The sequence below is a fragment of the Rhyacophila brunnea genome, unplaced genomic scaffold (assembly GCF_057557595.1).
Source record: "Rhyacophila brunnea isolate RB1 unplaced genomic scaffold, BYU_Rbru_1.0 scaffold_11, whole genome shotgun sequence".
NCBI lineage: Eukaryota > Metazoa > Arthropoda > Insecta > Trichoptera > Rhyacophilidae > Rhyacophila > Rhyacophila brunnea.
Genome location: NW_028232763.1, coordinates 23,827,408 through 23,849,895, shown reverse-complemented (window position 1 = coordinate 23,849,895; position 22,488 = coordinate 23,827,408). Strand labels below are relative to the sequence as shown.

Below are 22,488 nucleotides of genomic sequence, written 5' to 3'. Positions count from 1 at the left end.
ATAACCGAGAAATATCATTCAAAATTTTGAAAAAGATGGTTTCATGTTGCTTATACGAATGTATTTATTATAATTGAATGAATGTTATAATTTATATAAATTCTAAATTATTAACCATTATGGAAACGAGATCGCAATATCCAAATATGGAAAGGAAACTCTTTTGTAATCAATAAAATTTTACATCTATTGTATCAATGCAATAAAATAATTATTTTGTAAAAATTATTACATATTATGTTTTCTATCGCATGTTTTTTTTCATGTATCAAATCAATAATACCGTTGCTATGTGCTTTCAATCAAAACTTCTTCTCGAACCGTATACGATCTGAACAAGTTGGCGAAATGTTTTATCGCGGGAAACATTGATGAATGGAAAAAAATATTGAAAAAAGGGAACAAAATACTATCCGACAAGGGAAAATATAAAAGCCAGCGAGCGAGCGGTGGCAAAAACGAAAGCGTAATTTGTTATCATTACCCAACTAAAAAGCTGAAATGATAATGGACCGGCGTTTAACGCAGGGGGAAGTAAAATAATAGATCACGACAATTATAAGAGGAATTCAAGAACATTGAAAGAAATAACAAAAAGAAAATGGGAAATTCTTCGCAGCGCAACACTTCTCAATCTTTGAAATGATTTTATTCATCAATAATTAATTATAACAGAATTAATTTTACAAAACTGATTTTTAATAAGAAAACAGCATGTGACATAAATAATTATATATACTTTTTTTCGAATACCTGTGGTCTATGACAAAATTAAACCGTCATGATTTACTCGAAATAAAAATTAGTGGGCTTTCGATTACCCAATTCTAGGCGCAACAGTTCAGTGACAATTTGTTATGTATATACATACTATAATTGTAGACGCAAAACAATAATCTATATTTGATAGCTTGTGTGACATATAAAATTGTTACTGTTATAGTTCAAAACAAATTATGTATAAAGATAATTATAGTGCCTGTACATGTGCATGGATTTCTTGACAGCAATAGTGTGTATTTTAAACTATCGTGCGAATCACTGTTTACACGTAAAAGTGCTGACTGTCTCCCCAATCTCAATCTTCAAGAGTAAGCGAGGCGCGATGTTGTCATTTTATAGTACTATTTGACAGGTCGTAAAAATCGGTCAATCTCAAAATGAGTCTCTCCGCAGTGTAGTTTTTTTGCCGGCAGGTTCGCCACTATCGTTCTACTGCGCAAGCGGAGATCGAAAAAATTCCAACTGTCGCATGAAAATCAGAAGCTTCAGAACTTTTTTGATTCATACATGCAATCTTGTAACTCGCATGACAATACGTGTTTAGACGTGCATTTTCTTGTTGTGGCCACAATAATACATACTCTCAGCAGTAAATCCATGCACGTGTAAACGGGGTATTATGTTTGATTCAGGTCCTTTTAAAAACAATTAAATGATTTCAATTATCACTAAATTTACAATTAATCTAAATAAATAATTTAAATATTTAATTCACCTTTAATTTTGAATAAAATTACGTGTTATTAGAAACAACGATTACCTACTTCAAAATATGTTGTTCTATTAGTCTAGTTTTATTAGTGCGTATTTCAAAATTATTATAATACACCTAAAACCATTTTTTTTATATTTCCAGCATTTCCTCAATCATAACTAGATCAATAGGGTATATTGTGATTTATTTAATTGTGACAATGTATCTTGTAATGTACAAACTGCATTATTTGTATAAATAGCAAGGACAGTCCATATATCGTCACTCCACTCCATCACTCGGCGCACTACTCATCTCGAGTCTAGTCTCTCGGTTATATTAACATGTCGGTACATCGCCCGTCAGTTCAATAATACATCCATACTCGCGATTATAACATCACTCTGTTATTTTTGTCAGTGTATTTATTTATTCTTGTATCTTCCTTTTCTTCCACTTCATCATTCCCAAATACTGATTACATTTATTAATTATGTATATGCCAATTTCTAATAGAATGTATGTGTGAAACCTTTAATTATTTTTTTTGCATTAAGGCTAAGTACAGTGCTACAGTAGTACTACTAATTGTATCTATCGATAGAATGTAATTAATAAAACGCACGTCATTTAAAACAATTTAAGAACGGATAATTTTAAAGTTTTATGGTCGCAATACCAAAGATTATTTTTTTTTAATTTACATATTATACTCATTTGTATATTTCAGAAAATTAAAAATTAAACATAAAATACATTAAATGTTTGAATTATTCAAAAATAAACTACAACAAACAACATTTTAATAAAATTTTAAATATACATATTTTTATTTTTAATGTTTTTAGATATGTACATATTAATTAATTAAAATATTTTAAAATGTAAATTATCAGAAAAACGTATTAAATTATATCTTTCGTATTTTATCGTACGATGTCTCCAGTAAATCCACACTTTCTCATTGGGTTCTATTCTTGCTGATTAAGTGGTTTTCTCAAAGCCTGTTTGTTTTTATGATCGTTTCATGGCTACTAGATACTACTGTTTCTCTACTAGTATACTACTATCATTTTGACTTATTGCCTGTTGAGTAGTCAATGCCAATTATATTCAGGCAGGAATGGTCGTGCTAGTTATTGATTATCTTCGAATACGGTGCGGTACCCCGTTTGCAATAAACGATGATTTTTGATTAGATATTTCATTCAAATCATTACCATTTGACCAACATGTTTGTTGGGCATAACACGGAAAGACCACAAAAGAAACAAACAGATAATGAAGCAGTCAATATTAAGCAATGGGATAAAGGTCACTAGGCAGATGAAATGGCAATGGACTAGCAAACGAACACAGGGATGCCTTAAAACCAGCTGGATATACAAACTTATAAAGATCGGTGGATGTACGTAGCAACGAATCACTAGGGACTGAGAAGAGTGGAGGCATCTAAGAGAGGCCTTCATTCAGTAGTGGACTGACCCAGGCTGGCGATGATGATTATTATCTATTTCAATATGCAACAATCATCATTTTCTACAAACTTTCTGCATTTGAAGTATGAGCAATAAATAGCACTACCATTTACGTTTACAGTTTCGTATCAAGGCCTAACTGGCCTGGGCTTTGGTTGTAAAAGCTAACGCTTTCACAGTGTTGATAAAAATAAGCTCAAAAATGTTTTTCTTTATTAAAAGGGCGTGATGTAAAAATGTTTAAAACCATATTAATATAAGAAGAGAAGATATTTGAAGTGCCGTGGGTAAGTATCCAGCACTTGGGAAGATGGATAATGATTGAAGATTATGATGACGATTAGGTTTTTTGGCGCTCTCTCGCAGGGCAGGGTGAGGCTTTTAATTGAAAGCTCTCATTTATCAGAGTTTCTCTTTACAAATTAAATTAAGCGCAATACAAAGCATTTTTCGCTCTACTCTTTGTCATCGCTTATTCTTTGTTTTGTTAGCCTCAATCGAATTTCGCGGACGTATTATATGGATCACTAATTTTACAAAGATGTGTTAATTTACTCTGGTGACACAGTGACACTGTCTTAAATGATAATTAATCAACTGTCGACTCCAACGAATTTGTATTCTAGATATATAAGGGATCATATTATACGCATTATGTATGTATTAATAATGTTGAAGACAGGAATCAAATGAATGTATTGGTAACATGGTTTTTTTTTTGTTGGCAGCCCCGAAAACAAAATGGCAGCCCGTATTTTGGTAGTTTCAAGTCTGTTGCTTTGTTTAAATAACCTACGTATGCATTTGTAATAAATTATTGTATATTCCGATGACTGCAATATGCGACATGCGTTAAACGTCACATTTAAGTCGAATTTAATTAATAATATTATACAATATATATCAATTTGGAGGTCTTCTGAGTCTTGCGAGAAAATTCCAGAAGACCTCCAAAGCAGAATGCAGGAACTCGCTGAAGTAAGCAACAAAGTAGGTTTGAAAATAAATGTAACAAAGACGAAAGTCATGTTCAACTGCTTTGCAGGCCAAAAAGAGATCCTCATCAATGGCACTCAGCTCGAACAGGTGAAAAGCTACATCTATCTGGGACAACAAGTATCTATAGATGGATGTATATTTGATGAAATTGTTCGCAGAGTAAAGCTAGGCTGGAGTGCTTTTGGCCGCCTGAATAATGTCTTCAAAAGTGACCTTCCACTGTGCCTAAAGCGCAAAGTGTTCAACCAGTGTGTGCTTCCCGTGATGACATATGCGTGTGAAACATGGACCCTAAGTAAAAGAGAGATCCAGAAACTTAGAGTAGCACAACGTGGTATGGAGAGGTGCATGCTGGGCATAACGCGAAAGGACAAAAAGAGGAATGAGTGGATAAGGAAGCAGACAAGGGTTTGCGATGTAATAGAGTTTATTAAAAGCCTTAAATGGAGATGGGCTGGACACATAGCTCGAAGAAGAGACAATCGTTGGACAAATCTAGTCATCCAGTGGTATCCAAGAAGTACAAAACGTCCACAAGGTAGACCTAGAGGCCGCTGGATCGATGAAATGATAAAGTTCTGCGGAAGTACGTGGCAACGCAATGCACATGACCGAGAGAAGTGGAAGCAACTTGAAGAGGCCTTTATCCAGCAGTGGATAGATTCAGGCTGATGATGATGATGATGATATATCAATCCTATGAATTTAAGAATTCAAGGCATATTATGTTGGCGATATCTGCGCCTGAGCTCTTCTTTTTTGCTTGTGTTGGCTTTTTTCAACTTGTTTTATCGACTTAGTTTAATTCGATCAATATCTTTTATTAATAAAAAATATTAAAATAATATACATTTTTAATTTAAAATCCATCAAATCAACAATTATAATACGTATTGACCAAAAAAATCACGTTTCATATACAAGCGATTCGTTGACTTAAGAGCATCATACGAGAGTGGGTCAATAATTCCTTAGAAAAAAGCATTAAAACAGTTTTTATTTTTGTATTTTTTTTTTATTTCTCAACATAATATCCTTGGAGCTCAATACACTTGGTTAGACGTTTCTCAATTTTTTTTAAACCGTCAGAAAAATAAGTTTTCGGAAGGTCCTCAAAATAAGCATTTGTCCGATCGATGACTTCTTCATTTGAAAAAAAACGTTGTCCACTTAGCCATTTTTTTAAGTTTGGGAAAAGGAAAAAGTCACTGGGGGCTAAATCTGGCGAATACGGTGGGTGGTCGACCAATTCGAACTTCAATTCTTCAATTTTAGCCATTGATCGTAAACATGTGTGAACACGGGCATTGTCCTGATGAAAGAGGATTTTTTTCCTGTTTAAATGAGGCCGTTTTTCTTCAATTTTGTTTTTTAGCTGGTCCAATAAAGATGCATAATAATCCCCTGTTATTGTTTTTCCTTTTTCCAAATAGTCAACGAAAATAATTTCACGTGCATCCCAAAATACAGTAGCCATAACCTTACCAGCTGATTTCACGATTTTCGCCTTCTTTGGACATGGTTTGCCTTCGCAATCCACTGCTTTGACTGTTCTTTCGTCTCGGGAGTATAGTGGTGTATCCATGTTTCATCTACAGTCACAAAGCGACGAAAAAATTCATCCGGATTGCGTTGCATGAGCGACAACAGGGCTTTAGAGGCCACCACCCTATTGCGTTTATTGTCGACTGTGAGCAAACGCGGCACCCATCTTGCAGAAATATTTTTCATGCCCAATTTGTCATGTAAAATAGAAATGACGCTACCTTTTGAGATCCCTGTAACCTCAATTATCTCACTCAACTTTAATCTTCGGTCACTTAACACCATATCGTGGATTTTATTGATCATTTCTGGTGTAGTCACCTCTACAGGACGTCCTGAGCGTGGTTCATCCTTTGTTGATGTACGACCACGTTTAAATTCATTTAACCAGTAATAAATAGTTGCAAGTGAAGGAGCAGATATGCCGTGAACTAAATCCAACTCATTTTTTATTTCCTTTGCTGTTAACCCTTTTATATTAAAATGTTTAATAACAGCTCTAAACTCAATTTTCTCCATTTTCCATTTTTCCATTTTCCACAAGCCAATTTTTTTTTAAATGTACGAGAAACACATAACAACCCGACCAATCTGATTGAAACTTCGCAGCATACTGAATCGGTAGTGCCGCTGCATGAAAACAAACCGCTTACAGTACTAGTCGCGCCACCTGTCGGCTTTTCTAAGGACTTATTGACCCACCCTCGTACTTCAGTGAAACGTAAAATATTTTTTAGCAATAGGTGGGACGTAATTTTTCATGCGTTGCCAGTCGGAGAGGGATAGTCGACCTGTTCGCATGTCAATTTGTTTTGTGATGGCGTCGGACGAATTAAATCGTATAAATATGACTAAAAATGTTACGTATTTACTCTAAAAACAAAACATGTCAATGAATATATTATTATTATCACATAAATAACAATAAACAAAACATTAAATAGACGCATGTTGAATTTTTATGACAAATTATGTTTTGTTACTCACGCGTCGTTTGCACAATCTGCGCGTCGCGTAGTCACGATCTTTTCAGACCGTGCCTCAGCTGAAGTATACCTTTGCATTATGTTACGTACGCTGGATGATAATCCTTCTTCCCGTGCAATCATCTATCAAATGTTAACCACTATCATGGCGGGCATTGTTTTATTACCCGGAACAGTTCGGTGGAGCAATGCCATTGTCTGACATATTCATTTAGATAATGAGTTGATGGAGATGTCTATACATAATATATGTTGGCATATGAGTTACTGATCTCACTAACTTTTCTACCATTTGACGTAAATCATTTAAGCAATCCGTATCATCGCCATACCGTACACTCTTAATTCCCATTGAATATAAAGCCTGCGATTCATTTTGTAAGGCTTCTTGACAAATAGCTTCAGAATACATACAAGTTAAAGAGTACCACCGTCCTCCACGATATATAACAAAATGTATAATATATTTAATAGTCACACATGCGCGAGTTCAAATAAATCCAAATCTCTGAGCACTAAGCTCTACAGGTTATTTTATTAGGCTATAGCTATTTTATAATATCATTATCAAGACTATTAATAATAATGCTAAAACAATAAATGAAAATTTCATTATCCAAGCTTCGCCTTTTTGTTTAGTATGAAATTCAGTATAATTAATATAATATTTGCCAAGTGAGTCCAATTTGATAATTTACCCGTACGTAATGTGGGTTTAATTATATTATTTATAAACGTAATAATTTAAGGTGTGTATTCCCGGAAACAATATTAAATAACCTGTAGGAAGTAAATAAATTATTGTTTTAAATTAATACGGGTTAAAAGTTACATAGTAGGTATGTATTATTTTTGAAAAGTCCCAAGGCGAGAGAAAAAGAGATAACCCACCCCATCTAATTATGAATTTTTATACGTCGAACGTTGAGAGGTCGTTTTTTTAAACATAATGCTGGTGTTATAACCGAAATAGTTATCGACTTATCAGTAATTTGTAAAATTGAAAGTGAATGCTAACTTAATTATCATATTGTTGACACCTGCACGCTTTTTCTAAGGAATTTTCTGTTCATATGGAGGCACTGACACTCATTAATGCTATGGCGGAGTATCTGGAAACGGAAAATTATAAACAGTAAGATAATAAAATTAAAGTAGTATTTCTTATTATGAGTAGTTATATCTTGAGAAATATTTTATTAAACAGCTGAAACTGTGTTGTCGATCGAGGAATGGTAGAAAAAGACTTGTATCCCAGTTTTTTAGCGGATTTTATATCATTTATAAATTTATTTAAATTCCATAGCTGCCTGAAAACACAATAAGTACGTCGTGACATGAACAAAATGAGCTCACGCATTTTGGGCTGACATATTCCGCCCCGCGTAAAAGCAAACATTATAGCATTAGACGCAGAAAATACATATTATATTTTTTATATATAAATCGTATAGGTATGTGCTACAATTTATTTCATCTCGCGTGTCATTTTATCGTATATATTTTTTTATTCGGCTAAATCTCAACTGTGCAAAAAAGTCAGATTTCCGTCGCCAAATTGAAAATCAACAAAATATTAAACGCGTTTGTGTGCCTATCTTAAGTACATACTTATTTTTCTACATATCACGTTTAATAATAATTCAGGAATACGATGTCACCTTGAACCTCAAAATATGTATATATGAAAATCATTCTTAGTGTCACAAATAAGTATATATTAAAGGTTTCTTAGGTATTTCCGTTCCTACATACTATTAAGTACTTAATATGCGTACCAATGAAACATAATAATACATACTTATTCTTGGTCCGTGTACTTTTAATGAGAGTGGTAGCATTCTGGTCAAGGTGGTTCTAAGATTCACTGTTGATCACAAGTCTTCTTACGTTTTTCTAAGGACATGCTTTATCAGGTCCCTCAAAATAAAGTGTGCTAAAATTTTGTAAAATTAGTTATTGTACAGTGAAAAATCATTGATACTATTCGAATATACCTACATGGGTTTTGGATCATTATAATCTAATAATTAAAGCAATGTAGTATCTATATACTAGCAATCATCAATGTGGAAATTATTGGATTTATGGTTAATACTGAGTGTGTTGCATTTTACAGGGTACAGATTCCAATACATGCTAGCTCCGCCGACAATAGTCAACGAAGTACCCAAAGGAACTTCTGAGGAAGGCCAATCGAACGAAGTCACCGACTTCACCTCTCCAGCGACCGAAGTTTTCGAAGAAATCGACGAACCTCTCTGGGTTAACGCGACGCAGATAGACTTTGGCATCGAAGATGGTAAATATGACATTTCAGACTACGTATATTAGTTTTATCACTAACTTTAGCTTAGGAGCTAAGCTATTTAATGAAAAATACTTACCATTGTTACTCCTAAGTACAACTAAGTACATATTATGGGTCCGTGGAAAAAGAAAAATCTGGATCGACTTATTCACATATTATTTTTAAAGTTAATCACCCAAGCCCGGTATACAAAACCCCCGATTTATTAAATCCCGATGATCTATGATGGAAACCGCCATTGTTAATGATATAATAGTTATTATTCTGAACTAAAGATTGTGATCGACAAATGTTGTCTCGAAAATTTTCAAGAAATCATAAAAAGCCAATCTCGAGAAATTATATTTCCCAAATTTTGAGAATTATCATTTCTCGAGAAATTATCAACGAGATTCTCGAAAAAAATTGTCACTGCAGACCGCAACCGAAATTTAAACGGATTTTCTTAGATTTCACGGTAAAAAATTGGCCGAAAGATCTAAAAAATGGTATCGACTTTCAATCATCATAATGTATGGCACTACAACCCTTAGCGGGTCTTGGCCTCCTTTAAAAACTTCCTCCATCCTGGACGATCCAGTGCCGACACTCTCCAATTGTTCTGATCGAGCATTTTTAAATCTCCCGTGACTTCGACTTTCATTAGGAAAGGAACTTCTCGATTGAAAAATTGTACGTAATATTTTTTTAGATTAAAAATGGCGTGAAGCGGTAATTTCGCAATTATTTCAATTTCTTGAGAATCTCGAGAATTCTCTATAAAACAAAAAACCAATCTCCTTTTGTCGAGAAAACAATAATTCTCGGATCTTGAGAAATTGAAAGTATCGAAAAATCTCAAGCTCTATAAATACTTTAACACCACTGGGGCGCTTAAAGTTAAATGTGTCTACTCTGTATATTATCATTATGATTGAATTGAAAAATGAAGTGAACTAAATAAAAATTTCAGGCAGGGTCACGGAAAAAGTTTTAGACCTTAATATTAGCAGACGCGAAAGTTGCCGATACGCTATTACATCATTGCGTTAGAGGTATTTTTATGCATTTGATTTTCCTACCAATTCATTTTCAATAAAATAAATAACGGAATATAGAAAACAAATTTAATATTATTGTAGATAAATTATAATTAAGTATCAATTTGGGCTAGTTATTAACAGATGTCAGTATATTTTATTCCAATTGTATTTCTAACCCAAATGCGAATCACATTAACATACTACGCGTGTTACTTCTAAACTACGGACGTATTTATGATTTTTTTTTTTTAATTATTAATAACCATGTCTTTGCTTTTTCTTACAACGTGGTTGTTAGTAATTTTGAACAATCACAAACACCCAGGCTTTGAGAAAAACACATAAATATTGTGTCATCACCGTGATCGAGCCCAGAACTCTCAGGTGGAAGGCGAGCGCCTTACGCACTGCACCACTAGAGCCGCCCTGTATTTAAGAATTGCGGCCAAAACAAAAAGTTTTACTTCTGCTGCGTGTCTTTACAACGCACAGTTTTTTTACAGTGCCTTATTATACCCAGGACAAGACCCCACTGGGTCATTTAACTCGACATGTTAATATAGGTACATGATAGTTTCACATTCACTAAATTGATCTTTGCCCTGTGAAATAGATACTAGAACCGGTCACCTTTTACGTGGGTCACGAGTTCATATCCCACGACTAGGCCAAATACATATATCGATAATATTCGATTCAATAAACATAATTGTATATTTGTACTAAACTTATTAGCTTATACGAGTTTAATAAAATTGAAATAAACTATAGTTATAAAAAATATACTATTAAGCTTCAAAATTTTCAATAATCTGATTTTGAGGACCATATTCAAATTCAAATTTATTTATTTTCTATACTTATCGAGTAATAAATATAAGACGTTCACTTTGTGACATGGGGGTAAAAAAACAAAGGAATGTGTAAATTCTTAACAATGATACAATAACAAGGTAATTAGTAGCGTAAACAAACACTTCATAAAAAAGTATAAGTCTTAGTCTAGAAGTACTACGAATGAACTAAGTTCTAAAATAATTTATGTAACGATGTACCTAAACTTAACTCACGTAAGTGAAATACATATATAAATATATTATGAGGGCTCCGGAAACAAAAACGGCAGTCTCCATTTTTGCAATACGTTGGCGAGTCATTAAAAATCTCTTACAGCTTTCTTATGGCTATAATTTCTGAAAAAACTAATATAACATTTTATATTATTAGTATACAAACAACATTTCAAAATACTTTGTTCATAAGTTAAACCTATAAGAAAGATGTAAGACATTTTTAATGATTAGCCAACATATTGCGAAAATAGAGACTGCTGTTTTTTTAAGGCCCTCGTATGCTCCGCCTTACAGAAAATTTATATATTTCCGTTAACTGGTTGATTGGAAGACATTATTTCCGTTTCAATTACCTACTTAACGAATAAACTATTTTTTTCAACGAATAATGCATAATATTTAAGAATGTAACATTTTTTATTGAATATAATATATAATTTGAAAACACCTCAAAAACCTACTAGAAATTTTTTGTATTTTTTTAGAGATCCTGGCGTCGTCTAGGAATCAAGTTGTCAAATCTAGGAATCAAAACCCGATTACCAATATTAACGCAGTTTAAGAAGCATCGTAATTAGGTCAGACTGGGGTAGCTCTAAACACATTAGCACATCACGATGGATGCAGGTTTGAGTCTCGCCCGACATCGTATAATTTTCAATATGTTTTCTATGTTTCTGAGGTGTTATCCAATTATGTAATTAGTTATATGTTTTAATTTTGTTCTAGATAGTCATACGTCATTTACGGATATGTTTTTGAGCTTTTTTATTATTTGGTTATTATACAATAATAATTATATGCTACCCAATGTCAACAATTTACAACCAACACTACTAAAGGCGCAGTCACAACAACTGTATAATGAACATTTTGTTCTGAGGTCATTTCACTAGCTGTCTGTATTTTCTTAAAAAAAATATAGGAATTAATTGTGCAACACGTTTTTTTTCATTTATTGTTTACAATAAATAATAATCAAAGTGCACAATATTGATAAAACGTGTCATTTTATCGGATAACCTTTGAACCAGATTCATCTTGTCACACAAAGCGACCAGCACAGTTGATTGTCCAATTCGTATGTTCAACTTCTCTCATAAATTTATCCCTCTATCAATTTATCAAAGACTTGTGATTTATCAAAACTATCTCTGCATTATCTCGTCTTATGCTAAGGTTAGTCTACATGAATGAAATATCACACGTTAGGAAAAAAACATGCAAAAATATATACATATTATCATCAGCCATTGTTGATCAGCTGCCACGTATATTATTAGTTTGTATATCCAACGGGTGTAAGGCATCCCTGTGGTCGTTTAGTGTGGTTGCCCACTCATTATAACCGTTGTCATTTTATTCGTTATCGCATACTATTATCTACCTCATTAACCTTTGGTTTATTTTGTGGTTTTTCCGCGTTATGCCCAACATACACCTTCCTATGTTATGTTGTGCTACGCTACTCATAAATTTTTCGATTGAGGGATCATGTTTTACATGCATACGTAAGCACAGGTAGCATACATTGGTGGAAAACTAATTTATGCTTAAGATACAATGAAAGTCATTTTGGAAGATACTTATAAACGCCCTTATAAACGTTAATAGCAATGTCAATAAAAATCAAACCGAAAAAAACTACAGGTGGACAGTTTTAATTAACTGGCTTTTTATATACGACATTTTCTTCTAATTTTTGCTTAACATAAATAGATACCGAAAGAATTTTCATAACCGCTCAGTACCTACATACTATAATATATTATATAAGAATGCATTTAGGCACTGTACTGTAATTTACAACATACATTAGACGCGTTTATTAGACTCATCTATGATATAAAAATATATATTGCGTTTCACAATCTAAAAAGCTCCTAGCTATTTGTATCTGGTATACTCTTAACGAAATAACTTTATTAGAACAGAATTAGCAGAATCTAAACCTTTCACGTTGCAAATCATTCCACCTTATGCAAGAAACAAATATTGTCATATTTATATATAAAATACAATATTGAATATCGAATATGCTAAATCAAAAGACGTTAGGACTAGTAGTGAAAAAAAAATGTTTTTTATTGGCTCAAAATACTTAGAATATGAAGATGAATCGTAAAATTGTATATAATATCATATGTACCTACAATTTGGAAGGCAATAACCATGTTCATTAAAATTGCTTCGGATATTGATATAGTTCACTTATCTACGTGAAGGTGAATGTAGGTTGACGTTGTTTTATATATTTTTACAACGTTTTTATTAGCTCGTATTCTTGTTTGTCCGATGGTTGTTTGTCCAGTATAAATCTTGCAATCAATTTTTAACCAACTTCCTGACTAGCTAGACATTTGAAACTTTTAGAATATATCAGAACACGATGCCAATGCATTCTTTTAATACTTTTAGCCATCTTTAAGTAGAATTGAATTCATTTTCAGTTAATTCTGTTTTGTATGGAAAGTTATTTCAGAAAAATCCGTAAAAAGTAAAAGACTATTATTGGTTGCTAAGGGGGTGGTCCTAGTAACTAAATTATTAATATATACGTGCGTTACTATGGAAATCAAAATGAAATGTCAAAATTACATTTCAGTATTATATATTTATTTGTTTGTTTGTTTTTTATTAACTTCATATCAAGTACAAGTTTGAGCATATTGAGCATAATAATTCAACAGAAAATTTAAAAACGTTGTATATAAAAAGTTCTTTTTATCTTGTAATTATTACATACTATTTACTAAACTCAGTGTAGGTATGTACTTTCATGTACTTTTTTTACTCTTCATACCCTGTCTTTTATTTAAAAAGTACCTACTGACACTCATTTTCTATATTTTTGTGTCATATTTTGAACGCTTTGAATTTGTAATTTGTCATGTTCTCTAATAAATTTTTAAATAAATAAATTTTGAATTGGAATAAAACTGAAATGTAATGTTTAAACACTCGTCAAATATGGCGGTTGTAAATTAGTTAATATCTGTCATGGTTCAATACACTAATGTAAGAAATACTAAACCACACTAATATATTGTAGAATTGCCACCAAGTCTACTCAAATGAATCGCCACTTAAAAGATCACAAGACTACTTTTGTGTTACTAATTTACCTTTAGCAAATAGTGTCCGTTAGCTATTCATTTCCCATGTACCATCTCATCACATTCATCACCATCAGTAAGGATCGATCCACTGCTGGATTAAAGCCTTGCATTCTTTATATCCTCAGTTATTGACTGCCACGTATATCTGCCGTATTTGGTGACGCGTTGATCCAGCAGGTTTAATGTCATTTTTGACACGCCGGGTGCCTAAACCTTAGGCGCCTAAATGCGCTCTATTCCAGTTTGGGTCTGCGAGCAATCTCATCATACATACGTCAATAGACATATTGTGTTATCCAAGATAGACGGAGCTATTAACCCGTTCGATTTGAATACACCTTGTATATAATATTATATCAGACCGTAATAGCTCGAAAAAATGCAGTTTTTAATCAATTGTCCTATTTATATAACTATTAAATCATCAAAGTACAATATTGTATACTGTCGTATCTAATATACTATAGAGTTATTTACAAAAAATACGGTCTTATTGTTAATAATATTATACGTACATATGCACTTGAGTAATCTGTAGTGAAATAATTACTACAGTTTTTTCGGAGCTTAATACTGAACTAAACAAAAATTTTAACTTGGCTATATCTACACAAATGTCATACTCAGTTCTTTTAGTGTAGCTTCTGGGCTCTTTTTTCGCTCTCGTTTTTGTTTTACCAAATTTCTCTACCTCTACTAATTACTCTATTCTATGTTTTATGGTATGGTATAGTGACGTTTAGGGATTCCAATCCCGAGCCAAAATTCTGATCCCGGGATTATAATTTGACAATCCCGGCATTGGCATTTTTTTCCATTGTTAAGGGGGGACATGCTCGTCGAAGGTCAAAATTGAGTTTTTATTGTATTTTCAAACCATGATCCTGGACACTCCTTAAACGTTGTAGATAATCTATTTATATAATTTTGAAGCCTTATTATCCTTTATAGTTATTTTAAACATTTGATGACTGCATGAAGTATTTTTGTTACATAAAATAGTATTATTTTAAACCTCTCGCTGTAATGTTTTAGAATATAGTCATATTTCGGTACATAACTGTGCAGTGGTGTTAAGATTTTTTTACATTTATTAATTTTTAAACGCATTTATAAAACTATTAGTATAATTTATTACCAGATAATTTTTGTAAAATATTCACGATAAAAAATTATTTTGATAATCTCTGTGATCCCAAATTTGACAAGAATTAGGCATTTTATTATTCAAAAAATCGGCAAAATTAACACGTTTGAAGATAATTCTAAAGATACTTATTATAAGCTATGTCTTTGACTATTCAAGTGTGATAAAAATCTTATGAATAATGATTGCTTTATAATAATTATTGACCTAAGAATAAGGTAGTGTTTTTTTGAAATACGCCATTTCTTTTGTCATTCCCTAGTGGTTAAGCTACAACATACGGCCGTAGCCATAAAATGACAAACTATAATTAAAGTAGGGAGTAAAATTATGTTAACGCGCGTGTTTGAACATGTACCTAACTGAATTTTTTTTTATTTTTTTTTAAACGGTACATGTTCAAACACGCGCGTCAATATCATTTTACTTCCTACTTCAATTATAGTTTGTCAATTTATGGCTACGGCCGTATGTTGTAGCTTAACCACTGGGGAATGACAAAAGAAATGGCGTATTTCAAAAAAACACTACCTTATTCTTAGGTCAATAATTATTATAAAGCAATCATTATTCATAAGATGTTTATCACACTTGAATGGTCAAAGACATAGCTTATAATAAGTATCTTTAGAATCATCTTCAAATGTGTTAATCTTGCCGATTTTTTGAATAATAAAATGCCTAATTCTTGTCAAATTTGGGATCACAGAGATTATCAATATAATTTTTTATCGTGAATATTTTACAAAAATTATCTGGTAATAAATTATGCTAATGGTTTTATAAGTGCGTTTAAAAATTAATAAATGTAAAAAATCTTAACACCACTGCACAGTTATGTACCGAAATATGACTATATTCTAAAACATTTGAGCGAGAGGTTTAAAAGAATACTATTTTATGTAATAAAAATACTTTATGCAGTCATCAAATATTTAAAATAACTATAAAGGATAATAAGGCTTCAAAATTATATAAATAGATCATCTACAACGTTTAAGGAGTGTCCAGGATCATGTTTTGAAAATACAATAAAAACTCAATTTTGACCTTCGACGAGCATGTCCCCCCTTAATATAAAATTTTTATATTTACAAATAACATTGATAAAATCGGTCAAAAATAAATCTAGTATAATTTATACTATTTAAGACATTTATTGTTAATATTGTATATGTTCAATCTTGGAAATATATAAGTTTAATTGAGTAAATGATTGTAATATAAATAATGATGTGAATTTAATATGAGATTACTGTTTCTGATAGTAAAGACTTAATGAATGGGTTAGCGATATTTAAAGTAGTAAAGCAAATCATGGTGTACTTATGGCCTTTCTGCTTCATAAATCTAATTAGTCAGCCAAATATGAAACTGCCGTAAAACGTAAGAGATCATGGTGGAATTACTTTGTTAATAGTGCGAAGCATTGTTTTTTTCCAATCTTTCTCATTTCTATTAATGTATGTGAAAAAATAAAATAAATCGGCAACTTACACATGGGTATAAATCAAACTTCATTCAAACTCAGTTTATTTTTAATGTAGTTATTTGTTATTAAAAGTATTTTTCTGTTATATTTTCGTTTTATTTTATTTTTCATAAAAATTGATATAAAAATCAATCCCTAAAGTTTCGGGATTATGTGTATCAATTCCGGGATTCATAGGTATCGAAAATAACTCGGGATCCCGGGATTGGAATCCCTAGTGACGTTATAATCTTTTGACTTAATTATCTTAAAACTATAATGTTTCATATTATACAACAATCTGGTTCCAGGACGGCGATATATATATATTTCGCGTGCTAAAAAAAGGGTTTCTGTTGACGGAACTAAATTTAAATTTGAATGAAAGCCTATTCGTTCCACGGCGTATGACTTAACAATTTAATTAATTAGAAAAAAACCTCGGTGGGGCTGGCTGCGATTTTTTCAGATTCCATCTTTTTGACACGAACAAAACTCATTAACATTCGCCGTGACAGCGCCTGTCATGTTCCCTATTTCTGAGCGAACTCTTTATGAAGTTAATATTACTTTCATTTTCCAATGATAAACGCTCTTTCAACGCATTCAAATACAAACGGCTCCCCGGAGGGTTAAGGAACTTTAGATGCGATGAAAAAATACGGTTTTCCCCAAAAAAATAATATATCGTAATAATCTACCATATAGTTTTGGGTTGGTATACACAAATGACATAATAATATCCAAAGTCAAAATGATTTCCACGATAAACTTTCTGAATATAATATCACGTTTCTACGCCAAAGTTTAGTTTTTCGAATTTAATAATATTATATTATGGAATACTGTGTCAGAACGGTAATTATGTATACATATTGTGATTTTTTATTAGAAATAAATAAAATAAATATTAATAATATTATCTCAATCTAATCTTGCTTTAGGTTTCATTTTAGATCCTTTACTAATTACTCTGCTAAAATACCTCAGATATATACATATTAGAAAAAAATACGATGCCTGACAAGTTTCGAGTCCACATCCATGTGTTTAACTAATTAAGCCATAAAGCAGTTCATAAAGCTGAAGCGTTTAAAAAACTGTTTGGTAATTGGGATTTTGATTGTTGGAATCAAGGTACCAAAGTTCTCAACGTGATTGCTTAGTCGACGTCCGGATCTCTCGACACTTTAATTTTAACATAGGTACTTGCACTAGCTAATAATTAAATAAATTATTTTTTGTTGAATAAAAAAATAGTTTAGAATTAACTGATTTCTGGTATGGTGAAGATGGTATTATTAATAATCTAACCCAGTGCTGTCCAACTTCTTTTAGGCCGCGGGCCATTTTTTCTTTAGCAAACATTTCGGGGCCAAAGAGGATAGGTAAATGAAAAGTCAATCAATGTCAATTCAAAAGCTATTTTTTATACAAAAAAAAATCAAAAATAACACATAACTAGAAATAATAAAAACAATAATATTATTAAGTTATTTAATTTTTTTTTGTAAATTTTTTATTCATAATAAATTAATTACGTTTACAAAACAAAGATTATACTTATACGTACGTAGTTATTTAATGGGAGCATTGTGGCCTTAGTTGTTGAGCAAAAAAATCTTTTATGTCAATATCAACATTTGTTGTGGCAAGTCTAATTATATTTTCAAGCGTGGAGTCCTTCAAGCTGTTTCTATATTTTGATTTTATGTATTTCATGTCAGAGAAGTCACCCTCGTAGATATAATATGTACTTCCGAACATAAAAATGATTTGAAGTACAAAATCTCTAATTTTTGGGTATTTTTCTATATCCAAAAGTTTGAACATTTCTAACTAACGCAATATTTTAATTCTCATCAACAAATTTATGTTTATTTCAAGCTAGAAAAATTAGGCAGTATATTTCTTTGTTTTGAAAAAGTATTTTTAATATTTTAGTTTTATAATGAAATGTTTTCATATTTTAATGTATGATGGGTAATTCTCTCTTCAATGTTTGATGAAAAATTTGCTGTATAGCTCGCGAGCTGCAAACAAATTTTGGTGGGCCACATGTTGTCCGCGGGCCGCCAGTTGGACAGCGCTGTTTTAAGTAATGATGGCTCGGTGTATTTTACTGCCTATCTATGTGGGTACAATAATTTACTCGATCTGACTAACCACCTGCAATAATATAGGCACATTTGCTTTATAATGTTAATGTTTTTATTCCGGTACAAGTCGAACAAATTTCGTTTTCGAAAAGGTGAACCGATCAAGTAATTAATAAAAACAATACCTATAATCTATGTATATCAAATTAAGTTTCAGATGTTAACTTGGTTATATCTGCACACGTAATAATGTACATAAGTGGATCTAACATTTTCTTGATATGCCTACTAAATTTTCTGTTGTCGACAGATGCAGGTGAAATAGTTTAGTTTTTTTGACAAATAAGTCTGCAATGCGAAATGACCTACTTATGCCTTTAATATAGTTAGACCAGTATAATAGAAAAGGTTTTTTTCAACGTCTTTATCTTTAAATCAATTATAATTTTCGACGTTCTAATAATTATATTATATAGATACTCAAACATTGACAATCAAAATCTATACCTCGGCGCCAGTGTGAACTAAGTGCATTTTATTAAATAAGTTATAACTTTGAATATATTCATAATAGAAATCTGAAATCTCCATAACCATAAAGCCGTAAACCCGTTAACATCGAGGGCCTAAAAAATCTTAAATTGAATTTCCCCAGAAGTGTTCTTTAGGAGTTTAAAATACACAGACTATCAAGTACACATTTATTATTTTCTTTTTGTAAGAAAGTGTATTCACAATCTTGGACATCATTTTTTCATATTTTTGAGCACAACATTTTAAATAAATAAAATTGTATTAATTTCATAGAAAAAACTATTCCTTCATAGACCAGGCTAACTATATATTTTTTTAGAAAGGAAAAATTTTCACAAAGGAGGAAAGAGCTTTATTGTAATATTGAAGAGTTCATTTATATTTTAATAAAATTTTCCGTGCGAAAATATTTTTTCCTTTGTATTTATTTCAATATATCAACATAAAACATGGCTATCTATATAATTTCTAACAATCTTACATACTTCTCTATTATATCTCATATATCTCTACTATTTATTAACATTCATAATTTCCGATATTTGTAATGTCATAAAAAAAATTCTGTCGCTGTGCATTAATTGGTATTCACCACAGGACAACTATTAATTATACAACACGTAGTAAACTTTATCGAGTAAATAACCTTACAATGTTAAATCCTCAGCGGCCTTTGCCAGAGTAAAGGTTATATTATCTGATTTTTTCGAGGCATAGCCTTTATTCAACCAACCCATTGGAAAAAAAAAACAACTTGCATTTTTTACCAATCGTGGATTTGAATCCGCGACCCATGGCTCATTATACAAAGACGGCCACTCTATCAACTAGACTACCGTGCGCGCTTCATATTAACCATTATGAATTTTATTAAAAATCTATTGTATCAAATTAATGTTTTTTTTAACATTTGTTTCATACTAATAAAATATAATGTCATGTGAGTGATTTTATCATTAACAAACTTTAGATAAGTGGGTAGCTGTAGGCCTTTCGCCTAATCCATTGGGATATTACATCAGTTCAAACACACATTGAAAAAAAAACATATTTTTTACCGGCCATCTCTTCGTAATAAATATGACCACTTTGCCGACCAAAATTTTACGTATCACTTTATATACTGTAATAATTACTGTCACCTCTAACTCTATAACAAGCAAAGCACTATAATATACACTATAATAAGCTCGAAAGCTACTGCACTGTTTTCCAAGCAGAAATATTGGTTATCAGATATAATCTCTCGAGTGGATCAGTCTAATAGATCTCCAAAACCAGTCATCCACAAATCCACTAGTATGAGATATTTCAACACCATCAACACAGCTGCGAATGATAAGAACAAACCCTAGATTTTTCTGAACCAGAAGTCATACAGGCATAGCCGGAAACAAGGAAACTGATAAAAATATGCTAAACAAAAGACATTCAACCTATGGAACAACAGATACACAACATCGCTAGAGGATCAATAACGCAGAAATTTATTTCAAACATAATCTCTGCCATCACTCTTGCTAGGAACATAAAAAAACATCACACAAACTTACACAGATATCATCAGGTCACGGAGCACTGCGAGCCTATCTAAAAAGATTTAAATTGAGGGACGATTACTGCTGCCCCTGTGACGGCTACTACATATCTCAAAGTGTGTGGCATGCTATCAACGACTGCCAAATACTATAAAAGAAGCGATGGAACACCTCACGAATTACTAATCAACAAACACAAGAACACTAGAAAAAATATTCAATGTCATTAATCCTCTTAACCACCTTATAGGAAAAAGCGAAGATACCGTTATTATTTTTTTTAAATGTGAACAAGCGACAATAATTTGGTGAATAAATAAATTACAATTGTGTAAATATTATCAGGTTTTTTTTATTGGGAAAGTGTGGGGATTTAAAACCATTTTTTTATATTATTTTGAGCCATTCGATGAACCTTTGGGATGAAAATAAGAAAGGGTTTACCAATTTTAAAATATGTGTTACTTTCAAATAGACAAATGATATTTTCTTGCCAAGAAGCCAGTTATCCCCGTCTCATACGCATAAAATATTATCGCACGTTATAACTTCGCGCGATCATTTTTCGTCAAGCGATAGCAGTGATTTTCGGTAGCACATACCTTTACAGTTTCGGTCACCGACCGTCCACCGCTAGGGTCTCGGTGTACATGTTCTAATGTGCGCTTTCATATACAGCGAACAGTGTCGCAGTTTCAATAGAACTGAGTCCCGACCTATTTGGGATTGTTTCTCTCTTGTTTATTATTTACGTTACTGAAAGTACCGGATCCGCCACCATCGACAAACAATATTCACGAAAATTTGCACCGCACAATAATACTCACTGCGGTATGAAACGGTGTCTAACTACCAACTCTTACATTCCCGATGCTTCAAATAAAAAACAAAAACATTTGTTTCGAGAATATTATCATATTTCATTTAGATAAAAACGACAGAATCACGCATTACAATTATTTAATATTCAGTATGTTTTTCTTTGATTGTTTATAGGTGCTACATTCCTTCTCACCGGATTACAACAAAACATGCCCTACGTAGTGCGAGCCATGGCACAAAATCCCGCTGGTTTCTCACTCCCCTCAGCGACCCTGAGATGCCACACTCTTCGCCTCCAGCCCCACAGTGTTTTCGGAGCGGCTTCATCTCAGCAGCCATCAGCGCTTCTGGCGTCCACCATTCTGCTGTCAACGGTCGCGCTCTTGGCGGGAATTTTAAATCAGCCTGCCGGAAACAAGAGAAAACAATCGAGAGATGCAACTGACAGCCCATCACTTCTGGAGGAAATTTCCCGCGTAAACACATTACAAAATGGGAGATGTTAATGTTTTTTTATGTTTTATAACTATGAGTTTTAATTACATTTTGCCGGGCACATAACAACCTTCATTATAAAACAAATGCTTTGGGATATTTCAAATATCCGCATACCTACAATGTCTCGCTTATATTAAATCTGTCTAAGTATACCTTTATGATTTACGAATGTATTTAAATTCTGTATGAACGTCTTCATCACTCCAAATTTAATTTTTTTTCTAATACCTTCCGCTTACTTTGCACCCTTATTTTATGTTAAATACTATTATTCATATACTCTATCCTAGCATACTCTAATATTTTCTCTAGAGTTTCAATATATTGTTATATACTTATTTTATAAATTTAAAAAAATGTGTTAAAAAC

The 22,488-nt window shown here is 32.1% G+C and overlaps 1 protein-coding gene across 1 annotated transcript in view; it reads left to right on the top strand.

The window, feature by feature from the left end:
- Positions 1-22,257, top strand: part of LOC147078505 (opioid-binding protein/cell adhesion molecule-like) — a 439,789-nt gene extending 417,532 nt beyond the window's left edge. Inside the window, exons 9-10 of the mRNA XM_085957293.1 lie at positions 8,605-8,787; positions 21,796-22,257. Of these exons, the coding sequence (XP_085813419.1) occupies positions 8,605-8,787; positions 21,796-22,127 (515 nt within the window). The 3' untranslated portion in view covers positions 22,128-22,257. The remainder of the gene's footprint in view (positions 1-8,604; positions 8,788-21,795) is intronic.
- Positions 22,258-22,488: the final 231 nt, after the last annotated feature.